Source organism: Parasteatoda tepidariorum, chromosome 8 (assembly GCF_982258835.1).
Source record: "Parasteatoda tepidariorum strain Cologne lab strain chromosome 8, Ptep-v5.0, whole genome shotgun sequence".
Lineage (NCBI taxonomy): Eukaryota > Metazoa > Arthropoda > Arachnida > Araneae > Theridiidae > Parasteatoda > Parasteatoda tepidariorum.
The window spans coordinates 56,574,483-56,599,416 of record NC_141762.1 but is presented as its reverse complement, the minus strand read 5'-3'; the positions used below and the strand labels follow the sequence as shown (position 1 = coordinate 56,599,416).

General features: G+C 30.2%; 1 protein-coding gene across 2 annotated transcripts in view; it reads left to right on the top strand.

The window, feature by feature from the left end:
* Positions 1–24,934, top strand: part of LOC107439155 (polypeptide N-acetylgalactosaminyltransferase 13) — a 326,736-nt gene that overhangs the window by 254,253 nt on the left and 47,549 nt on the right. For both annotated transcript variants that reach the window (XM_021148903.4, XM_071181345.2), the window contains 2 exons: positions 10,837–11,005; positions 19,200–19,366. In XM_021148903.4, the coding sequence (XP_021004562.2) occupies positions 10,837–11,005; positions 19,200–19,366 (336 nt within the window). The remainder of the gene's footprint in view (positions 1–10,836; positions 11,006–19,199; positions 19,367–24,934) is intronic.

The window sequence follows — 24,934 nt, the reverse complement described above, 5'->3', positions numbered from 1 at the left end:
TTATTAGTTGAGTTGAGGAATATTTTAATTTCTAGTTTCATTTACGATTATAAACATTTTGTTATTAATTTCAAAAATCTGTTTTTAATTTCAAAATACATTGTGTTTGTAATAATGAATGTCCCAAAAATTTTAAAAATCGAAAGAAAACAAAAGAAGGTAAAAATGCATAATTGGCAACGTTTTTCTTTTAAAAAAATTTTTTTTTATTCTCATCAAATTTTTAAGACTTTAGAAAGTTTGCCCCCAGATGGCGCTGCTGAGTTGGAAAACAATAAAACACTTTTTTTGCTGCATATCAGACGAATCGCACTAAAAAATTAGCTTGGGAGTCTGAAAATTTTGTCCTCATACTTCACCTAGTTGTTGATGCTGGTGGATCAGTTAGCAATGCCATCAGTTGACGAACTTTACCTGATTTTAAAATTTTCAGAGAATAAATTATCTACGTATTCTACGTACGTAGACACAACAAATCGTGCGTTTATCTCTTTATTTAGTTTTCAAATCTTCAGTCATTTTGAGGACGCCCTGTTTCTCATTCCTGATTACGAACACAAACTTTAAAAATTTTCCTTTTTTTTTAAACATTTATAATTTTGAATGTAAACGGTGTCCAGCTGGAGTTAGTGCCGGCTCGTAAACTCCTTATAGATTACAATTGCACTGCACGAACTATCTTTGCCCTTCTGTTCCACCTGAATTTATGATAAATATTGTCTTACGTTTTAGTATTTCCCAATTGAAAAGATACATAAAACTTTAATTCGAATAATTTGCAGTAAAATTTTAATGTGCACGAACTACCCATTTGCATAGGTAGTTCATTTGTTGTTCACCTGTTGTTGAGTTTAATAGTCTCGAAATGAAAAATATCCTATTTTAAAGCGAAAATATTCATATCATTGAGAAAATTATACATTTTATAGAAGAATTCAATAATTAAAATGTATAATAATTGAATTAATAATCAAGATATGTTTTTTAATTATTTTAATTAGTTTTTTGATCAATATAACTAGGAGGTTCCACCTCAATTTGTTTGTTAATTAAAATTTTTAGTATACTTTTAACTCTACTTTCGCTTGAATGCAATTCTTATTAAATTTGAATCAAATAGCAATGACAAGTATTAAGAGTACCTCATCCTCGGTAACTTGTCCGTGACACAACAGTTTTGAAGTTAATCAGCATCTACATAGAGTGGCAAGACATGAAAATTTCTCATCTTTTTCAAACTTCAACAGAACTCTAATCTCGATTAAACTGAGGATAATTTTTGTCTGCAATCTAGTTTTATGCAAATAGATTTTTTTTTCATTCATGACAGCACAAATTAATGTAGTAATTTTACAAAAAAGTTTAGATACGTACTTTTGCTTATTTGTGGCACTAAATTTAATTTAGGCATAATTTCTTCATTTCATGAAAAAAAAGCAGCTTAACTTTGTAACAATCGTCACTATTTGAGTCAAACGACTTATAATTTATAATCCTATAATTAATTTTAAAATTACTTATTTTGTTAATGAGGGGGAAATTACTATAATAAAACCTTGGCGATTTCAATGTGAACCATTTCTTTTTTACTTTCATTGTTAACAAAGAATAGCAATCTTATATAAAATAAAAATCTTGCTTCCAACTCTCAATACAATTCCGTTGGCTGCAGAGATGCCTAGTGGTATTTTTACTATAAGTTTACTGTTAATTACCAAACTAATTATCGAATGTTAAATTTTTTTTTATTCCGTCGTTCTTTCCTTTCATATTTTTATGCACCTTCCTTACATCAAGTTTCTAAGTCTTTTATTTTCTGTACGGAAATACAAAATGTGAAGTAAAGAACACCCGAAACATCGGTAACGATTTCCAATGTCACCTAAAGATATGAGACTCTTCTTTGTACAGTGAGAATCATCATGATGTGTGATTTAATTCTCCAAGAGGCAAAAAATCAATCAATAAATCTAACATAAGAGCAACTTATGTATAGTTTTTTTTAACTTTTTTGTTTTTAAAGCAACCCTCAGTTCAATGTAATATTTTTGTTGATTTTTAACGTTGGTCAATACAGGTTTGAATTTTAAGAAACCGGAATATTCTGTACCAATTTAATGGTATTTTAATATTTATTCACCCTATAAAATAAATTTTCTTCCAACACTGTAGACAAATCAGTCTCAACTTTTAAGTATCATCAATTTCGTAGGCATGACCGTGAAAGAGATTTCTAATTTGTAACTGACAACAAAATCAATCTCTTCCTCCTTCTTTGAAAGTTTTAAACTTCAATCTAAAGTTTTAACTACCGTTAGATAAACGGAATTGATGTTTCTATGAAAAATTGAAATTCTGTACTAGCTTCTAAATCATTTTGACATCATAATATTAAATTTAATAATTTCTTTTTCACTTATCTTTCTTCATCTGAAAATATTTTATGCTTTGTTATTACAAAATACAAAGATACTTAAATATAATACTTAAAATGCTTTCCTTGTTGCTGTAAGAAATGTTTAGTTCACAATTCAGTTTCAAAATATAACCCTGATTAGTTTTTAATCTAACAAGTTAATTATTAAAATTAAATTATCTAATTTATTTTTTGGTAATATTTCTTTCAATACGAGATAATGCCAAAGCAAAATGTCCAAAACTTGAAGCTATAAAATTAAGCATTTTTTGCTAAAGTTTTTGCATTAATCTAAAATTTTATACTTTGAGACTTAATTTTTATAAAATATTTTTGAGTCTTTGTTTATTTGATTTTATTTAAAATGGTTTGGGCATGTTCAGGACTCTAAAAATTTTGAAAAATGTTGGTAGCCGGAAAAATTTCTAGTACTATACTTAAACAGTACTTGGTACAGAATACTTGGACCTCCATTGTTCTTTTTTTCTTTATTTGAAATTTTATTGAATGCATCCATACACAAAAAAAAGACAGGTATATGCGTTTGGAATACTTATTACAATCTAACAAATCATTATAAAAATTTGTAAGAGAAATTTCGTATCGTACGTTTCAGAAATAAATTTTTGACTTTCGTGTTCGATCTGCGTCCATTTCCTAGGGAATTTACATGATTTTTCGATCGTTTTTTTCAGTCGTGGATTTTTGCATAATTTTTGAAATTCCGATATGAAGCCTCATGAATCTCAAACCACTCATGCGAGTTATCACTTTCGATTTTCGATCACTCCAGTTCGATTCTGCCAGTTCGATTTTATCGTAAATCCATGTGGTTTTCGATCGTAATACCACAGTTGTTGCTAAAGATTTCGACATGATTTTTTTAAACACTATAACATTACAAAACACGAAATCAGAAATGTGCGGAATCTGTGACAGTGCGAAGATAATCAAAAGATAAGATTTTTTCTCTCCAATGATTGTTGAAAAGTTGGGCCATGACAATGAAGAAAAAAACACTCTTCAAAATCAGTTCTCAAACCGACTTTTTTCATCTAAGTTTTAAAAAAATGTCAAGTGTATTAAAATATTTAAAAAATTAGTCGCTACTACAAATATATTGGTCACCAATGGCGTTCCGGTGACTGTATATGTGTGTGGTGTGTGCCCAGTTAAACTTTTAGGACCATAATATCGGAAATTAGCTCCACTTCAATTTTAATCCGTCAGATTTTTATTTGCAATCTATTTTAATGCTCTTTTTATCTAATGATGATTCCATTATAATTTTCATAAACATTTAATACGAAAAAAGACTAAAGAATTTAAATTATTTACAAAATGTACATATAACAGAAGCTCCTGGAGGCTTATACAGATTACATGCATATTTCGTTAACATGCAGCACATAGTTATTATTTCTTTCATGTCAAGTGATCAGTCGTATCCAGGTTTCTTTCTTAGGATTGACGCCGTCATAAGTAATCCTAAGACCGGATGAAGATGCATTAAAATCTCAAAATATTTATTAAATTTAATGAAATTTCGGTTTATTAGAGACATTTTACTGTGCAGTAAAAATTTTATAAATAAAGGTTACATTTCTAACTAATTAACGATAATATATACGTAAAATGATTATTATGGGAAAGAAATTATTTAATGTTCTCATCTGTTAAAAAGTGCTAATCTACAAAGTGCTAGTCCTAATAGCAGTTCTATTATAAGCGCTTTTGGTAATGTTCTTTTGATATATTTTTCAAACAGCAATTAAAGTTTTCAACGCTTTTTTAAGATAATTTTCTTGGAATTTTAATTAGAGCTTAAATTTTGCATTGTTAGAAATGGGGAAATAAAAGAACCCTAAGCGTATCATGAGAGTCGAAATGCGTATTTTCATTAAACTATGAATGAGATGTTGTTGATGAAAATTTAGTAAAAAAAACGTTTCCAGCATAATCATCGAATTAATGACTTCTTTCCTTAGTTTTATTTTGTTCATTTACTTTTTGTTCTTAAAGATCTCTTTCTATTTTGACTATTTAAGTTTAAAATTCATACAGACAAATTATTATAAGAGTACACGCGAACATTTAATTTAACGGAATTGTTTATGATATGCTTATTTAATTGGAAAAATACTTACAGAGTTAACCTTAAAATATCGCATAAATTAAAAATTTTCCTATCTTAGATGAATTCTGAGGTGCACACGTAGAAATTTATAGACAGTTTTACATGAAATTGGAATTCTCTACATATTTTAAAAATTCTGATGAGAGTAAAAATCTCAAGGCTTTTTGTGTGGTTTATGATGACTTCTGAAACATATTGGCTACTCAAAGTATTAAGCCAATATTTTCACCATTTTAATGTGTTCATACTTCCGCATTGAAAGAACGGTTGGTCTTAAAATCACTGAAGTATTTGCCTTCACAAAAATAATTATAATAAGTATGGATACTCCAAGAGCAGAATCTGACGACTATCAGTTTTGAGGATAAGTTCCGCCTCTTCCATGTAATTATTTCTTTTTTCACTATTTTTCTTTTTTTGTCAAATATAAATTACTTGAGCCCTGGTGGCTCAGGAGATAGAGCGCTCGCCTTCCAATGAGGCGTTAAATGTCCTCAGTGGTGGACTGATCATGAGTTAGAGTCCCCTTGCATCAGGCCTACCGTGGGAGGTTTTCCTCTCCCTGTAGCACGAATGCGGGTTAGTTTCATCAAAAAGTACTCCACGAGGGCAAATTTCTCCCAATATTTGATTCGGTAGTTCCCTCTGGATTGGGTTCAAAATTACAAGCAACGTAGTTGAACTTTAGTAGTCGTAAACCCAAAATTGGGTCGGTTGTTCAAAATAGTTACTAAGAATATAAATGCGAAGGATTAAAAAAGAAATAGTAAAAATATTAAAGTTTGTATGTTACTGCTAAACTGTTGAAATCTATTTCACAGATTGTTATAGGGAATAAATTTTTTTTTGAATTTATACCAATACTTGATCTTGACTCATTCGATGGTGGGAATTTCAAATCTAAAACTAGTTTTGCTCCCAAAAATATATAACATTTTTTAAAAAAAATGACGTACTTAGTCTACTTTTTGTCAAAATGTGTAAGTTTAAAAACGTTAGATATAACAGAGGGTCGCATAAATGTTGCAAGAAGCATCTAGGGGAGTTTGGGTACATAATCAGGATTAAAATTGTACATAAACGCATGCCTAGAAATGTTGACTCGCACGGCGAGACGCTTCTCTATTGTGGCCTGTTCAGAAGCACCCAAAGAAACAATTGATAATAGGAAAATGTCACTAGCGGCGCATGACAACATATCCGGCCATGAGTTCTTATGCAATTTTAATCTTGATGATGTGCTCAGACTGCTTTAGAAGTAACATTTATACAATCCCTTGTTATATATAATGTTTTTAAACACACATTTCGACAAAAAATAGACTAAAAATGTCACATTAAAAGAGCTGTCGCTTGGTGAGGGAAACTGGTCGCCGATTTGAAATCAACGATGCGGAAGTATCTGTTAAAAAATATCTGTTAAAAATAATCTGTTAAAAAATATGTATATCTGTTAAAAAATATATGCAATAAAAACAAAAAAATATTTCACCAGCGTTATTTAGTTAGTGCTTAGATTAACTATAGTGATCCGTTAACCGCTAAAGTGCCAAAACATTTCTCAAATCGCCTAAGTAATCAGCAAATTACCTAAATAACCTGTACATAAGCACATAACCTATCAGGCTCCCACTGAAGGAAAAACAAAATCTTTGCTGAAAACGTAGTAACGATTCTGTATGATTAAATTGACATATTATATTCCCGATGTCCAAAAAATGAAGAACATTAGTTGATAGAACATTAATCACACAAAAAACTATAATACAAAAAAATCAAACTTTTTAAAATGTTGTAGCAGTCTAGGAAATTAACATGCCATTTATTTATATTTCAATATGTAAAGAATAAAATCAAAAAATTTAATCAACAGATTAATTTATAGAATTAAAGAAATAAATTTTAATTAAACAGAAACAGTTAACCCGCACATTTAGTATACTGCAAAAAAGTAAAATTGAGAAGTGAAATAGTATTACGGAACGCTAATTGTAATTCCTGTTGTCGTCGGCCAATAAGGAACTGGGGTGCGATTGTTCTCTTTTTCCAGTGGCGCCCTCTATGGCCAAGAATTCGACTTCTGTCTCACACATGCGCCACAGCCGTATCTAGTGCAAACATATCTATACATTCGTCCACAGGTCGTAATTTTGACCTGAACCAGAGAACGATCAATCTCTAATTCAGTACCCCCAGAGTTATTGATTCGTTATGGGAACAATAAGGACTTTGTGACCCGACAGATTTTACGTGCACCAGTCACCATTTACTACACGGGGAGTCTTCGGCCATTTGTGAAAACTCCCGTTCTGACAAACGTGAGTCCAGTGCCCTACCAACCAGGCTATCCCGGCCATTGTAATTCCTAAAAAGTAAGAGTAAGTATAGAAAATAATCGTTAAATGATTGGAGAAAAGTGTAAATTGCTTTACGGAATGCAAAACTGTATGGCAAAAAAACTAGAATTTCAACTAACTGTTTTAATCCGTTTGTGATTAGGGTGGAAAACGGAAGAAAACCATTTTGTCAATAAAACTGCTTTAAACCGTTAAATTTATGGAGAAATTAAAATGAAACGTGAATTTTTTTAGAAGTGTGCCTTGGTAAATAGCAAAAAAACTCTTTTTTTTTGCACTTTAACGGATGAAGTGCATGTTAACGGCTATAGAGCTTCAGCAGTAAGTTATTCATTCATTTCTCACAAAGTTTGTCTTCTAATATTCATAAATTTTAAAACGTCATTATTTATGACAAATCATGAGGCATTTTGGAATAAACTACATGAAATTTTCTTTTTTTTTTAATGACGTAAAAACTCAAACTTTAAAATATTGCCCATCTAGATACTATTCCAAGACTATTTGATTAAATATATTAGTATTCTCTTCGTTCCAAAAGAGAGAAGAAAAAAAAAAGGGGGTGACAGGGGCTATGAGATTGGCCACTAATCCTTTCTTCCGAAGACAAGACTCGGGAGCAAGATCTCATTAAGTTGAAATCTAGCCTCGCTCCCAAAAGAAAAAAAAAACTTCATCTGATCTGAACTTGATTAAAAGGGAAAGAAACTTTTTTTATGATGCCGCTACAAAATTATGTCTTCAATCAGTTTACTTTTCTAGTTCTCTTTTCGGACATGTCTCAGTTATCTCCGAGAGTTCGAAAATTGAAATTGAATTTTTAGGAAGGAAAATCTTATTTTCGGATCGCTGGGTCCTTGACATAGGACTTAAGCCCCGATAACAGAGAGATCGGATTGAAGAAGATGAGATTCTCTCTTTTCTAGACTTTTCTGTTTTCTTTTGGAAAAGAGAGAGAGGGAGATTCCAGTAGAAGTGTCTAGGAAGCTATGAAACTGATATCTTTATGTCCTAGCGTAAAAATCTTTTTTCATGGTTGTAGAATTCCACAGGTTCTCTTATAAATTGAAGAATTTTTTTTTTTCAATTTCGGAATACGTGGGAATTTTCGCTTGGAAAATGCACGATGCATTATATGTAACAATTAAAGCAATACTTGATTAAAAAAGCATCATTAGGTATCATCATTCTGTTTCCTTTTGAAAAAGAGAGAGATTCCAGTAGAAGTGTCTAGGAAGCTATGAGACTGATATCTTTATGTCCTAGCGTAAAAGTCTTTTTTCATGGTTGTAGAATTCCACAGGTTCTCTTATAAATTGAAGAATTATTTTTTTTTTTCACTTTCGGAATACGTGGGAATTTTCGCTCTTAAAATGCACGATGCATTATATGAAGCAATTAAAACAATACTTGATTAAGAAAGCATCATTAGGTATCATCATTCTGTTTTCTTTTGGAAAAGAGAGAGATTCCAGTAGAAGTGTCTAGGAAGCTATGAGACTGATGTCTTTATGTCCTAGCGTAAAAGTCTTTTTTCATGGTTGTAGAATTCCACAGGTTCTCTTATAAATTGAAGAATTATTTTTTTCAATTTCGGAACACGTAGGGGTTTTTGTCAGGAAAATGCACGATGCATTATGTGAAACAATTAAAACAATACTTGATTAAGAAAGCATCATTAGGTATCATCATTCTGTTTTCTTTTGGAAAAGAGAGAGATTCCAGTAGAAGTGTCTAGGAAGCTATGAGACTGATGTCTTTATGTCCTAGCGTAAAAGTCTTTTTTCATGGTTGTAGAATTCCACAGGTTCTCTTATAAATTGAAGAATTATTTTTTTCAATTTCGGAACACGTAGAGGTTTTTGTCAGGAAAATGCACGATGCATTATATGAAGCAATTAAAACAATACTTGATTAAGAAAGCATCATTAGGTATCATCATTCTGTTTTCTTTTGGAAAAGAGAGAGATTCCAGTAGAAGTGTCTAGGAAGCTATGAGACTGATGTCTTTATGTCCTAGCGTAAAAGTCTTTTTTCATGGTTGTAGAATTCCACAGGTTCTCTTATAAATTGAAGAATTATTTTTTTCAATTTCGGAACACGTAGGGGTTTTTGTCAGGAAAATGCACGATGCATTATGTGAAACAATTAAAACAATACTTGATTAAGAAAGCATCATTAGGCATCATCATTCTGTTTTCTTTTGGAAAAGAGAGAGATTCCAGTAAAAGTGTCTAGGAAGCTATGAAACTGATATATTTATGTCCTAGCGTAAAAATCTTTTTTCATGGTTGTAGAATTCCACAGGTTCTCTTATAAATTGAAGAATTATTTTTTTCAATTTCGGAATACGTAGGAATTTACGCTTGGAAAATGCACGATGCATTATAACAATTAAAACAATACTTGATTAAAAAAGCATCATTAGATTCAAAATATGCAAATGGAAATGAAAGTCTGCATGTTTCAAGCTCTCAAAAATGGACACCCATTCTGAAGATTTGCTAGTCGTGAATGAGAAGAAACCGCAGGGATTTGAAATATCGTAATTTTTGTTTCACTCTCGGCTGCCGTGGATTTTTTCTACTTCTGTTTCCCATCTTTATTTTCCATTTATCGTTGGCAACTTCACGTTTACTATTTGAAATCGCTTTGATTTATTCTCATTCACTTCTGGTAAGTCTTATAAATGGGCGCCTATATTTGAGCCCTTGAAATAGGTTGACTTTTTTTTCCATCTGCATATTTTTAAAGCAAATGAAGTATCATCTTACCTCTTCAGTTTTTTGGGATTATTTATTTAATTAAAACATATATTTATTTAATTAAAACATGTATTATTTTTAATTAAAACATTTCATGCTTTCGATTGTTTCAAAAACTGTGATTTAGATTGAATTGTATACATTTAGTCTTTAAATATATGGAAAATAAAGTAAATTATTACAGATGTTATGTTAATAGAGATTAATTTACATTTGAGGTTATATTTTTATCAGATTAATTTTATAAAGAGTATTCAAATTTTATGTAGACAGATTTGATTATATAAATTCGAAATAAATACTTTTTACAATAAAACGTGGAAATATCAGATGAAAAGTAAATCTCAGGTCTAAAGAAATTCATTGCGTTAATTTGTATAATTTTTTAAGCCAAATTTAAAAATTATAAGGCACTGCTGATAAATAAAATTTTGGGAAATTCTAATGTTAAAATAGTTGAAAAGGTGATGCTTTTAACCTTTGGTGTGTTTGAATAATTTTTCAGAAATTATGTAAGCAATTTCTTTTAAATGTGGCTAGAAGTTACTCAGTCTCGGCCATTAATGTGTTACATTTTCAATGTTTCTTCGAATGTGGTTGCAAATTTTCCTCTTGTTTAATCGGATTCTGAAATAAGTATATTCTTAACACGATTCCGATTAACACGAAATATTTTAATGCATGAAAAGCATAATTCAGGTTAAAAATATCTTAAAATAATTTTTAAATAATAGACGTTTAACCCTGTTTTTTGAAATCAACACTATCTGCCTTTTGAAATCAATTTTGAACCTGCATATCAAAAGAATATTTTTTTATGTTTACTAAAGCTGTAAAAAACAGAAGAAATATCCAGTTAGATTAAACTAATTTGTACAACCAATTTCTTTTTCATATAAGGGTTTCTTCATATACAGACCTCTTTTGTGGTTTGACATTAATGGGTTAATAATTGGTTTTTACAATTACATTTTGCGATTTACTCATTATTGGTAGGATTTATCATATACTGACCTCTTTTTGTGGTTGGAGTTTTAATGAGTTACTTATCTTAATTAAAAAAATTTCCATATTTTTTCCAAATTTTTTTCTTTTGTGACTTGTCTAATCATTATCTCACAGTATAGTCTTCAAATTACTAATTCATTTTATCTTTTCTAGTGGTCAATAGTAACCCTAGCCATTGGTCTGGTGAGATGGGCAGGGCAGTTGTCATACCTCCAGAAGAAGAAGAGCTTCGAAAAGAGAAATTTAAATTAAACCAATTTAATCTCCTGGCTTCTGATCGAATAGCCCTCAACCGAACCTTGCCCGATGTTAGAGCCGAAGGGTAAGTACCTGCAATTAGAATAATGAAAAACGTATTTAACAGTCTTGGTTTAAAAAAATCATAATTTGCACACACCATTTGAATTAGGTTTTCTGATCATTAAGTGTGATTGTTTATCGATAAAATACCTTTTCCATTACTTTCTCATTCCATTACATTTACTTAATGATATTTCTTATGATGTAAGTTTTTTTTTCGGAAATGAATTTTTTAGTGATTGATTTTTTTTTCTTATTTGGCGAAAGTGAAATGGCATTGTTAATTTATTTTGTTCTTTCCATAATATTTTTTGAGGCCGTGAGTACGATAATCGTCGAAATTAAAGATTACAGCAGTGTGAAAAGTCTTAAAATTTGTCTCACATTCATAAAATTTGCTTTATAGTTTTATTATATAGCCGAACGGCTTGTAGAAATATTCCCAGTTCGAATCCTGGTTAGAGGCATGGAAGTTCTTTCCTTTGTGTGTGTCTTTCTTAATGTGGGGGCAAGGTTGGCCCAACTAATAAGATACTTTCTGAAAAAGTGGTCTGCACATTTACCCTTCTAATGTTGATTTTTTTTACGTAATTTATTTTAAAGGAATTTTTATTTCAGTTTTTTCGACATGTATTTAACTGGATTAATGTCCTTAAAAAATACGAATTTAAATATGTTGCAAGATAGTGAGTTCTTGCCTGGAAAAAAGCTTGTAACAGAATGCGGCTAGTACTAAACAAAATCAGCTAATTTATTTACGTTTATCGTTATCATCATGCTTGATACATCTCAGCTTGAAGCCAAGTCCATCTGTTGAAGACTACTCTAGAACAGCTTATTTCTAGACTAGTTATTTCTAGACTCCAAATTTTAGCCTTATTTTTCCTGACCACTGAAGGGTATTGCAAATAAAAACATTTTTTGCCTATTTTTTTAATCCATTTTATCAATATGAGTAGCCCAATTTATTCTTTTAATTTTAATATTTTTCATAGTATCAGGTATAAAAACCCACTGATACGCAAGTTAGAGCGTAATCTGAATTAATCATAATGCGTTCATTTACATCAGTGTTTCCCAAACTAATTACTTCTGTGTACCCTTTCTTCATTTTTCGTAACGCTGTGTACCACTAATAAAAAATGATTATATTTTTTACTATAAAAAAATTGCACAAAAGTTGAAAATCACAACTGGCTGTTGACACCACAAAGTATTAACTGTTAACTCTGCAAAAAATAGCCAATAGAAAAATACGTGATAGTAAATTTTCATGGCTAGCTTTACTTTTAAATAAAAAAATTTGAAATTTTCGTTTGTTGCTAGATATTTCGCATAAGAACGCGTACCCCCACTAAACTGTTCCCGTACCCCTGGGGATACGCGTACCACACTTTGGGAAACACGGATTTACATTATTAATTTTGCCACTTCCTAACCTCACGGAATATTTATATTAAAATAAATGTGGATTCAAAGATTTCCAGATGCTTTACTAAACGTTCCAGCTCTTTTCATTTAATTTTTTTTTTGCTTTTTCGTCAGACTTAGTTTATAATGCCTTTTTAATTGATGTACCTTGAATACACAATAAAATTAGTCTTTCAAAGTGTTACACATTCGCAGTGTAATAACATTCGTCTGTTGTATCATAAAACTCTACATTCTGTAGAGTTTTCTATAGTGTGTAGAGTTTTTTTATAATTTTTAATTGGCTGCTTTTAGTTGTCTTATATATAACAAATCTTTTTTTTTAAGTTCTGCGGTTTGGCACAGGTATCAGTGATTTCAATAACGTTTCAAAATGAGAATTAAACTAATTTTTACCTCTTCCCATATCGTTTTATTTGAAAGAAATATTTTTGCTACCTCCCTAATTTTTCTTTCGACTTTATAAGCCATTCAAATTCCTTCTTTATAATCAAGGACATAAACAAATGCGGGATTATCTTATTTTTCTGTGACAGATTGGCGACAATCAGTTAAAAACAGTGGTAGCCTTATTTTATTCACCAGTGATTATTTCAACATGAAAATTATGCGAATATAACAGTCCGTCAGTAAATAATTGTAGTGATGAAAATAATGGTAGAAACTTCTAATATGTGACAGCTTCTTCAGTTTTAAGAAATGTTCCAAATGCACAATTTTAGATCAAATATAGTAACATATATTTTTAATATGAATAATTTGGTAAATATTAATATTTTTGTTTAACCGAGAAAAATAAAAAAAAAGACTTAATTCATTTATTAGTTTTTACCTTATTTAAAAAAGTACGAGAGAAAGTACGAGTGCCTGGTGGTTTATACGCTATATTTATTGATTTCAAAAATAAAGTGGTAAAACTTAAAATTAAAAATATAGTAAACTCTCTTAAAGAATCTGGTACTCATGGTCGGTAAATTTAAAATTTAAGGTTTAATAATAAGGTTTTTAGTAATTTCAGTGTAAAAACATATTTTTAAATACCTTAAAAACTGCTAATGAGCTTATGGTCTTGAGTATTTGTCTAATAAAATCATTATTGCTCGTTGCATGAATAATAAAATAATTAAGAAATAACTGTCACTTTCTTCTCCATAATTATTTAAAACTAGTTTTCAAATACAATTTCAATATAAATTGAGGGACTGATAAATCCATAATGGCTATCAAAGTAGTGAAAGATCTTATTTTTATTAAAAAAAGCTTTAAGGGGGGAAATGCGACAATGTATATTATTTGTAAAAACGACTATAATTTTTAAAGAGATTAAATTGATTTAAAAAAAACTTTTAAGAACATAATCATATCGAAATTAAAGTTAAGATTTGCAAAAAAAATTTCTTGATATTAAATATGTGTTTTTAAAGCAAGGAAGTTTCATTTTGAAAAATTAAGGCTTATAATTTTTTTTTAAAAATTCTTTTATCTAATTCCTTTATGAAACTTTTGTTATTTTTTACACCTGCTTCAATTTTTTTATTTTTTTTATTACTGTCTCATCTGTTTGACATTTTTCTTTTATCTGCTTTTTTTTCTACTGAAAATAAGTTTAAATGTTTTTTAAAGCCTTGTCCAGGTTACTTAGTGTTGCGCGAAATCCCAGAAGAGCCTATATTTAAGAAAACATTTTATAAAAAGATATTAGAATTAATAAGCTTATGAATTTTTTTCAAGGAAGAAGAAAAATGGATTAAACGATACTAAATCACATTTTGCTTTACAGTATCTTCTTTTCCTCTATTTGACTTTGTTTTTTGTTTAACATAAGGCTTAAACTCTTTAGATTTTTAAAAAAAAGTGTTTAAAACTTATCACATTAATGCCCGACCACATTGTGATGCTTGCTTTTATGATGTAGATGACTTTTATAAAAGTGTTGTCTAAAATTGTTAAGAACTATCAAGTTCAAAGTCAAATAAGATACAATCTTTGTCGTTGAATAAAATAAGTCGGTGAATAAAGAATTTAACTTTGGACGTAATTTTGAGAGGTAGAGTTTCACATTTGCGTTTCATAACCGAATCTACCAAGTTATCTTGAGATAGAACGATAACGTATGTGACTTTTATGAAAATGTTGGCTAAAATTGTAAATAACCAAGTTCAAAGCTACCATATTTTTCATTGAATAAAATAAGTCTGTAAATAAAGAATTAAACTTTATACGGGATTTTGAGACATATTTCACGTTTGATTTTCATCGCTACCTAGAAAGCGATCTTGGCATAAGAAGTTATATATCTTCATCGATTGCTATACTTTTCAAAAAAAAAATTCCAAATTTACTCTTTAAAACAGCTAACATGGTACGAATTTTATTTTGTATGTCCTATGTCATTTTTTTAGTTTGATAAATATTGGGAACAGGTAATGGTTTTGGGGGACGCGACAGTTGTATTAAGATTGATTTTAACCATAATTGAATCAACGAGTCTGAAAACCAGACATCTCCACTTTATGTCAAAATTCAAAGTCTTGCTTTTCTAAGTTTGGCTGACGTAGATACATAGTTCGGTTATAAAAAATTAATGCTCTCCTACTTGGTTTATGGTATATTTTGTGCATTGAAATCTTAATTGAGATCAAAAACAAGTCATATAACCTGTTCTCGGAATGAACCTGAAAATATACCGGCAGATGACTGCAGTATTTATTTATGAAATTGTCAACATTACCTAACAAGGTAGGTATTTAGTTTAGGTTTGATATTTTGCTGGTGCTTTTTGCCACACAATGAGTGATTCAGAGGGTAATTCTTTAGGTGATATTTGCAAGAAAAGAAAGAGAGGTAAGAGTAATTATGGGCCGCAAGAAGCAAAATTCGCAAAAGTTAAAGGGGAGGGTTCGGAATACATGGGGGATTAATTGGGTTCGGAATTCGTTAAAAAAAGGGGGGGAAGTTCATTCCTAAGAGATGAAAACTGTAAGTAAGAATTGCAAAATAGTAAATTAGATTATAACACAATATAATTTCATCTGTATGCGTCCCAGTACAGATATTCATAATCTACTATAGAAGACTTCTGACTCTACACAAATAACCATGTACATGTATTCTAAGACTCAAGTAAATTCTTTATTTCATTTCTAAATGGCAAATTATTCATGTTTTCGCTTGTTAAAAATTATACATATGTATTCGTTTTAAGGTTTTTGTACGAAAACCGGTCTAAAAAATCTTAAATTCTAATTAATATCAATTTATTTCTAAATTTATTGTTATCACATAACTGCAACAGAATGTTCTGAAACCAGCCATATACTGATATAAACAATGTAAGAAAAAAGCTTTATATGTCGAGTGGCTGCTTAAGGGGGGTCAGGACCCTTTAACGCCTTAAACGATACAATGAAATACCATATTTTCGACACACTGTAACTATCTTTGAATTTATCCTAAAGCTATGAAATTTTTTTTATCATTTACTAGCACTATTATCAATATAATTAAATAGCTAAATTCAAAAAAAATCATTCATAAAAAAAATACAGACTTTTTTTAATATAGTGAAATTTTTTTATTTTCGAAAAAGTGAGTTTCATTGCGCGCAAAGCGTACGAGTCAAATATCATCAAAATAATGTCAAACTAATTTTAAATTAAAGTTATAATTACCCTAAACCTGTGTTACCTAATATTATTTTGATATACATATATTTTAATTTTCTAAAAATTAAAAAAGTTTAAGTTTTTCAAATTTCTATATTTTTGGCACATTACACAATTATTTAAAAAAATTTTAAGAGAGTAATGGTTTTTATAGTAGGTACCAGTTGTAGCAAACCATATCATAAAACTTTTCCTAAAGTTTCGTACAATTCTATCAATTAGTTCTTTGTACGCAGTGCGCACAAGTTCAACATATCACATTTTGAGAAAAATGACTTTAAAGTTAAAAATTTGTTTTTTTCGAATACCACTCAATATATTTTTCTAAAAATGCCTAAATAAATAAAATAAATCATTTTACAATACCTACATACAACTTAAACAGTAATACATTAACTAAATTTGACTTATAAACAAAATAAAGTAACATTTCACAACGACTTGTCACATAACGAGCATCGAGTCAAATAGTAATCAACTTTTCAAACATTAGAAATGATTGATACAAAAACCAAACCAACCTAAATGATAGATTTTTGAGATTTATAAAAATCTAAAAGATGATGTTTTAAAATAAATTTTCAAAAGCAAACAAAAGATTTTCAAATTAGTAACTTTTAAAAAATTGTTTATAAAAATGACCACAAAGTTAAAATTTTGATTATTATAACAATATCCATTTTTATGTTTATCTAGAAATCCTAAGTAACCTCAAAGACATAGATATAAAGGAATAAATTTCTTACATTTTATTATTTTATAATAAAATCAATATAAAAAAAAACATTTAAAAATTAAAAGCCACCAGAAATATACATATCCCCCCCTTCACTTTTTTTCATTCTCTCATTTTCACAAATCTTTTTTTGTCGTTTCACTCTACGAGCTACAATAGACTGTTCACTAGCTCGCTTTTCAGCTTTTGTTACGCGGAGTTTATCTTGAGCATGAAAGTTTTGCTTTGCTTTTTTGTTGATTTGTAGCTCCAACAGTTTCATAATAGACATCAAAGACTTTTTTCCATCGTTAAAAACACAAACACCCATACATGCAGCTATTTCGGCAACATTTTTGCCAGCACTAGCAAATTTAGGGCAAAACTTCCATATGAGTGAGTTCAACGACTCATTTGGGTTTTGGGTCTTACCCCCCAAACATCTTTTCAAAAGAGACGGATGAGACAGATCCTTAAATATTGGCTTTATTGCCTCCATAACAACTTTAGCAACCAGCATTGGGTGCTTATACTCATGCACTTTGTTGTTATGCACAGCTTTATTATAGCTGCACCAACTATTTTCGCCTTTCGGACAAAACCAGTGCATCGGCTCTTTATCCGTGCTGCAAGTATGAGCCCATATGGCCCAAATCGCTGTTCGCATGTTGACTGAGTTATTGCTGTTTTGGCGAATTGCATTGCCATAATAACTTGTAATTCTATTTATTGTTACGTCTGTCAGTCTTCCCCGACCACCTATCGTCTTACCATCTGAAAGCCTTTTTTTGCCATATGAAGTTTTGAGTTTTCGCAAACGAGTGCCCATTCTCTTCTGTATGTGTCCCACACACTCCACTTTGGTTATCGAAACATCTTTTCCATATGGCTTTGCCTCACAAATAGCCTGGAAAGTTTTACAATCACCATCGCCAATGTATGTTTCATACTTGACGTCATATTTTTCTTCAGATCTTTGGAAAATCCTCTTCATGCCGTCAACCTCCATTTTTCCAGAAGAGCCGGCATGATTTTTCTGGCACACTGTTTTATGAGAAGATAGCCACTTATGATATCTCAAGCCAAACTTTGGACCCTTGTACGAAGCACAACCTTTGCAGAATGTCGACATTACTTCTATGTCAACAGCTTTTCCTGTCTCGCCGCCTACCAGGGTACATACGCCTATTAAAGACGTATGACCTCTGGTTTTCCAGGTGCCGTCTCCACTGACGGTTAGACTGTTTGGATTATCTGATAGACACTTTTCCTCGTTAACTGCCTGTTCCATGGATGACAAAGCAACTTCTTTTGATACTTCCAATATTTTAGAATTAATTTTATCATAAGATTTCTGAGTTATGGGCTTGGGCAAGCACATCACAGAACAAAATGTCTGCAGACTTGAAAGTCCACCACCAATGCACCGCATTGCAAAAACAGATCTTCTGTTTACTTCTGGAATGTTCTTATTCACTCCTATCAGTTTGCAGCTTTTAAAAACATCCCTTTTCTGACATGCTTGACATGTTATTTCAAAAGAAGACAACAATCCACACTGGGATTTCTCAGTCATTTTCAAGGAAGCATGACAAATTCCACAAGCAGCTACATTATTGAAAAAACTTATCAAGGAAGCAACATCAATAAGGCGATAACCATCAAAAGTCTCTTTAGTTTCAGTTTCGATATCCTTGAAACTGGAACATGACATCGAAAGCTTTTTCTTAGAAGCACTTTTAAAATCCTCTTTTTCAATAAAAACATTGCAACTGCCCACATTTACACTTTGCCGAAATTGATTTCCACGAAATCTTCTCTTTTTTGGTCTCTGACCAGATCTACGAGGATTATTCATGATTATTTATAATAAATAAATCAAACCGAAACTAGATTTTTGACTAAAATGAAAGCTAATAGACGAATGTACAAATATTAATCTAAGATTAAAAAACGCATGCAATTCGAATATAAACAAATAAAATCTGCAAAGGGTTGGAGCAGAGTTGAGTTGTAGACACTTTAAATCTCAGATTATTATTAGAAACTATAAGATAAGCCCGAAATGAAGCAATTCGCGACCACGCCCACTAAAGCAATTGTTGGTGAGTGACTTGTCTTCTAACCCTTATAACTTTTGAACCAATTGAAAGATTTCGAAATGTAAGATATGAAAATGCGCAGAATAATGCAAGGAATAAAAAAAATGATTCTTGAAAAATCGATTTTTTGAGAGTTTTAAGGGTCCTGACCCCCCTTAACCATTCAGTTTTTTTTTCTCTACTATAGAATTAGTTTTGGTAAAAATAACATATTTTCAAACTCATTGATTCAATGTTAATGTATATTTAGTCATTTTACTACACAGCCCTAAGCAATACTTAATGCTGTGTTTTTCTTCACAGGTGCAAGACAAAAACTTATGCGGCTCGATTGCCTGCCACTAGCATTGTGATAGTGTTTCACAACGAAGCATGGTCTACACTTCTTCGCACTATTCATAGTGTCATTCGCATGTCGCCTAAAGAACTTATCGAGGAAATTATCTTGGTTGATGACGCTAGTGAGAGAGGTAAATGGTTTCTTCACTTAACCCTTTAGAGCAGAATTTTTATTAAACATATTTTCCATACTTTTTTCATTATTTCGTTTTAAATTGGGTTAAAATAAGTAAAAAATATTATATTTGTATTTACAAATTCATAATTAGGAAATACAGCATGGAACACCGGTGTCTTTTTCTGCGTTAATCTTCCAAACATGGCTTACTTCAAGACAATAATTTTTAAAATTTGCAGTTATTTAGATGTAAGAGAATAAGTTATTCATCATTGATATTTCTTCAATTTACAATATCTATTTTTGATAAATTTTTGAATATAAATTAAAAGAAAAATTTCCATACTACTTTAAGTTTTATTTTAGTACGAATTTCAATAATTTAATTTTTTAGTAACTATTAGACTGTTTTATAGCTATAATTAAAAAATACCAAAATATATTTTCACTTGAATTATTAGAGCAACAGAAAAAAATATATAAAATATCTGCGTTTACGGGGTTAGGGAATTTTTTAAGGGGCAACTATAGTTAAAAAAAAAACAGTGATAAAAATGTAATTGGCATTAAATACTAGATAGTTTTAACTGTCATTTCAGTTTTAAAGTCATGTCATGAAAACATTAGGCAGTGTTGTTTGGTTTTATTTCGCCAACTCTAAATAAAAACAAAGAAATTCTTGTCATTTTCTTTTTCCCTTACAATACATAGAAACATGAAAAAAGCAGCTTTTAACTCTGCCTTTTAATTGTTCAACCAACAGTCAAAGATTAGAATTTTTTTCCTCCTTTTAATTAATCCCCCATAATGTAATGTATTCTCAAATTACTACACCTTCAAAAAGACATTTTAAACAATACAACTTCAAACACTTTTCAGATTCTTTGAATATTGCCGAAAGAATGTCTTTAATACACTTGGTCTTTTTCTTCCTATTATACATTTACATCTGTTAAATATCGCTTGAATGGATGAGGATATCTATCGTTTATGTTTGTTGAATTTGAGGAAGACAAAAATAGATGACGGCAAATAAAGTTTTTTTAAACCATAAATTGTAGAGTAAACATGTGCAATGAAAGTGAACGACATAAAGCGGCGCACAGTGCTACCGACAGTCATGAAAATGTAACTAACAATACCACCCTCTCAGGCATTTGCAAGGGCGCCGGCAGCGGGGTGCACTTGCACCCCCTGGCTTTTTTTTAAACAATTAAAGAGCATAAAATTTTTTTATTAAGAATATTTTTATTCAAAAACAAATAATTAAGTAATTATTGATGCATAACAATTAATTTATTTTTTTAATCAAACAAGAATTATAATTGTCTTGTTAACTTAATCTCTCGTGAGACATTGTAGACCGATTCCATGTTTTAATACGTCGCATTGTACTAAAAGTGCATTCAATAGTGCACGTAGTAGCTGGAAGAGTTAGGCCAATTTTGATTGTCTCCGCTACAGCTGGATAAAACGGTGTGGCCTCAATAACTAAATCGATGTATTCGAGGGATTCCTAAGAATTTTCTCTATTCCTCCATATTTCGTACCACGTAAATTAGTACTTTTTTTTAAAAAATATCTTGTTAAAAATGAAGAAATGTATCTTGAAAAAATTTAACAAATGAAAGTATATGTAATAGCAAAACAAAATGCAATAACAGAATATTTGTAATTTTTTTGGGGGGGGGTTAGTTTGTTAGAGGGTTGCACCCCCTTTTATATTATTCTGCCGGCGCCCTTGGGCATTTGCACTATTGTTATACAGTTCTCCTATTGTACATGACGTAACATGCGTAACTTATATTAGAGGAAAGAAAAATAGAGATGGTCACACATCTGCATCAGTTTATAAAGACCATGTGTTGGCAACTCCTTTTCCGAGTTGTCGCTAACACGAACGTTGGTCCTTATACAATAGTATTTTTCAATTTATTTTTCCAATTTCACAAATTTATATTACTGATAAGAGAATACCGCATTCAATAACTATCTTTATAATATTCGCGATATTTTAATATCATATTCGATAATAATAATTATTAGTGATTCTCGTATCCGGTGACCTGTGTAAACAAGAATCGGTCGTTGTTTCCATGTTCTTGAGAACATGGCTTCTTGGTCCCTCTGAAATATTAAAGTGACATTAAGTGTTAATGTGGCACACGGTGTTATTGTTGCTCAAAATGTTAATGTGACATAAGGGTTTTAGTGTGACATAAGATGGCGCAACTACTGTGTCCTGGCATAGTATTTACATGCTTAGCAATTGGAAGTAAAAAAAGCGAATAAGAACTCTTTTTTCATCTTTCTCTCTATGCTATTTTCGCTTACTTGACAGAAGAGCTCATTCGTTAAATGACAAGTGAATAGCAATAAATTTTTAATGAAATAAATTTTACTAATGGATGATACCTACCTATTGTTCTTGGTTGCTATTTCGAGTGGTGACATTAATCTAATTGGAAGATTTATGGAACATGAAAATATCTAGCTGATTGTAAGATTTACAATTGCGCAGTTTAAATTTCATATGATGCATAAGAATACAGATTCCAACTTAAAGAAAACTATTGAAGCGTTGGTGCGCATAAAAGTTTTAGATAAAAGTAATTGTCTAGTGAAAAATGATATCAAAGAAAAGAGTATTTATATTCTTTCTATTAAAAAAATGGGGAAAGCCGTCGATTATATCTGACGGATATAAAATATCTTTTTTAATAAGTATGAATTCTTTCTTTATTGTTTTCCTACATTATATTTTTAGTTAATGTATAGCAGACATAAATGCATTCTTGGTGATCTATCGCCTGCTAGAAGATATCTCAACATTGAAAAATGTATTTTGTCCTATTTTTTTTATTTCTTCTTTTTAATATTCTAAGAGACCGATTTTTCAACAGTGATGGTCTTTAGAGAATGGCAAAAATACTTTTAAAAGTTGTGAGTCTATTATGGTAGAAGTTTTATTTTACTGGCTAAAATTTTGCAGTGTGTCATTTTAATTTCTATATTTTTTAATAAAAAAATCGTAAAATGGTGGTTAAATAGAACATAACAAGAAACATTTATTTTGAACTAGAATAAAATGTTGAAAACTACGGTTTTTAAAAGAAAATAATTTTATTTTTGTGAGTCCTGAAAATAAGAAATGTTACTCTAGCGATATTTTACGATGGACGTGGGGAGAGGGAGGTTTTCAATGGTGATAGAAATTTGTTACGTAAGTGATACGTCCTACGTTTTTAGTTTTATCTCATACATAAATAAAATAATTTTCGCCTTTTTAGTTTTGTGTCTGCTTATGTCAAAAAAAATGGTCGAAATTTCGATCGGCACTGAATTTTGACTGCTCCATTTAGGAAACTATTGCAAATTGTATTGGCATCAGACACAGAACTCCAGTCAAATTTTGAGAACTCTAGCTTGTCGGAAAGTAGACGAAATTTCGATTTGGATTAATGATTTTCTTTTGGAGATAACACAGCTATAAATTCTGCTTGTTATGTTTAGAAATCGTTTTAATCTTGCATTGTCATACAGAAGAGAAATTTAGTTAAAATTTGAGCCCTTTAGTTGGTCGGAAAGTGGTCGGAGTTTTGACATTAAAATCTCTTTTGCTTTAAATTATGTTTTTCGGAGTGGTCAGAAAACTACTGAAGCTTGCATATTCATCAGACACAGAGCTTTGGTGGAGATTACAGAGAGAGGTGATAGAAACTTTGATGTCAAATATTACTCACACAAACTGCAAAGTGAGCTAATAAAAAAAGTACTGTAAGTTCAATTTGCGGGAATATATTTAAAAAGTAACATTTCATGAAACCGTACGTCTCAAAATTTTTCTAGCTATAAATAAATAAATTTATCGAAATCAGTTCATCATTTCCTATGTACTGTATATCAATGTCAAAAATTCGCGTTTTAGAAAAGGTAATGAAGAGAGAAAAAAAATGATCCGTATTAAATTTCCGAAGCGAAACTTTTTTTTTTATTAAAGTGAATTTATTTTTATTCGGTGCTTAAATTAAATATACAAGCAGCTATCTCTAACTTAATATGAAATCACTCGCAACATGTCGCCTCTAGGAAATTTAACCTCCTGATAACATTAAACTTTTAAAGTTATGAGAAAATTTATTCTGAAACACTATTAGTTGAGTAATGACACTTGCTTTTAGAAATGTAACAGCTTTTTTTCAAAATGAAGATTCTTTTTAAGCAGTATCTTGCGTCAATCACTTGATTATTAATATGCAGTTTATTTTTGTTATTCATTTTTATATCATCGTGCTCTGTTAATTAAGATTTTTGTGTTAATTCTTTCGACCCCATGTTTTCCAATTCGGGAGCACATTTTTTTTAAAGATATTAACCGAGAACTCAATTTCACTCAAATCATTTATCTTAAAAAAAAATAAGACAATTGTATCGACCATATTGTATTTACAATAAAAACTGCTTTATTGCAGTATGAGATTAGGAATCCTATTAAATCAAAAATAATAAGTGACATTTTAAAAAAAATATCGGCATAGTCTGGGACAGTGGTTCCAATTTTTTTCTTTCTGTGGAACCCTAAATGATCAACCCTCATTCGGTGGAACCCTGCTTTTATAAATTAAATTCAATAGCAATTGTGAATATACAAACCAAAGAAAGACTACTATGTAATTATTAAAAACTAATAAAAGACGATTATAAATTTATTAACAAATATGGACCATTTTGTTTTCTAAATATTTAATAAAAGGAATTACATTTTTTCATAGTTTTGTCATTAATAATCTTAAATTAGGTTTTATGTCCGACAGAGTTGAACTTGTCTGGATTAGATTTTTTTTTCTGGTCTTTAAGCATAAGCTGAAAATAAATTAAATAAGCCGAACTGTGATCTTCGTTGAAATGAAAACTGATAAGAACTTATACAACTGTTGGAATTGGTTATTAGGGAAACACATTTCTTCATTAGCGAATTTAGTTACTTAATATTGATTTGAAGACCGCGAAGGGAAAAACTAATGCATTTTTTTAAAAATTCATGTCCTTTCAATAATTTATTCAATACATTACTAGCAATACATTACTTTCCAAATATTTTGCCATTTCTTTTCCATTAGCAGTTTACTTTAAATAATATCGTAAAGACATTCGAAATATTAGGTAAAAAATTATTTATTAATTGGATTTAAATATAATTAAAGGTTTCAAAGAATGTTTTTATGTAAAAGACTATTTATAAAAAGTCCTAACTTTTCGGAACCCTTTTACATCTTTCACGGAACTCTAGGATTCCGCGGAACACTTCAAGAACCGCTGGTCTATGAACCACTTCATTTTTTAGAACAAAACATTTTTTTATTCTCGCTGAATTAACCGTATTTTTCGAAAACTGTGCTTGATATTCGTTAACAATCATTTTTACTATTTTATTTAAAAAGTGTAAATTTCTGCACAAAAAGAACATTTTCTTTAAGGCTTCTGCTTGAATTAACCTTAATTTGAGTAAAGGAATTTAGGTGCTTTAATATGAGATAATTAAGTGATCTATTTCATCCAAAAATGATGATAGACTCAACCA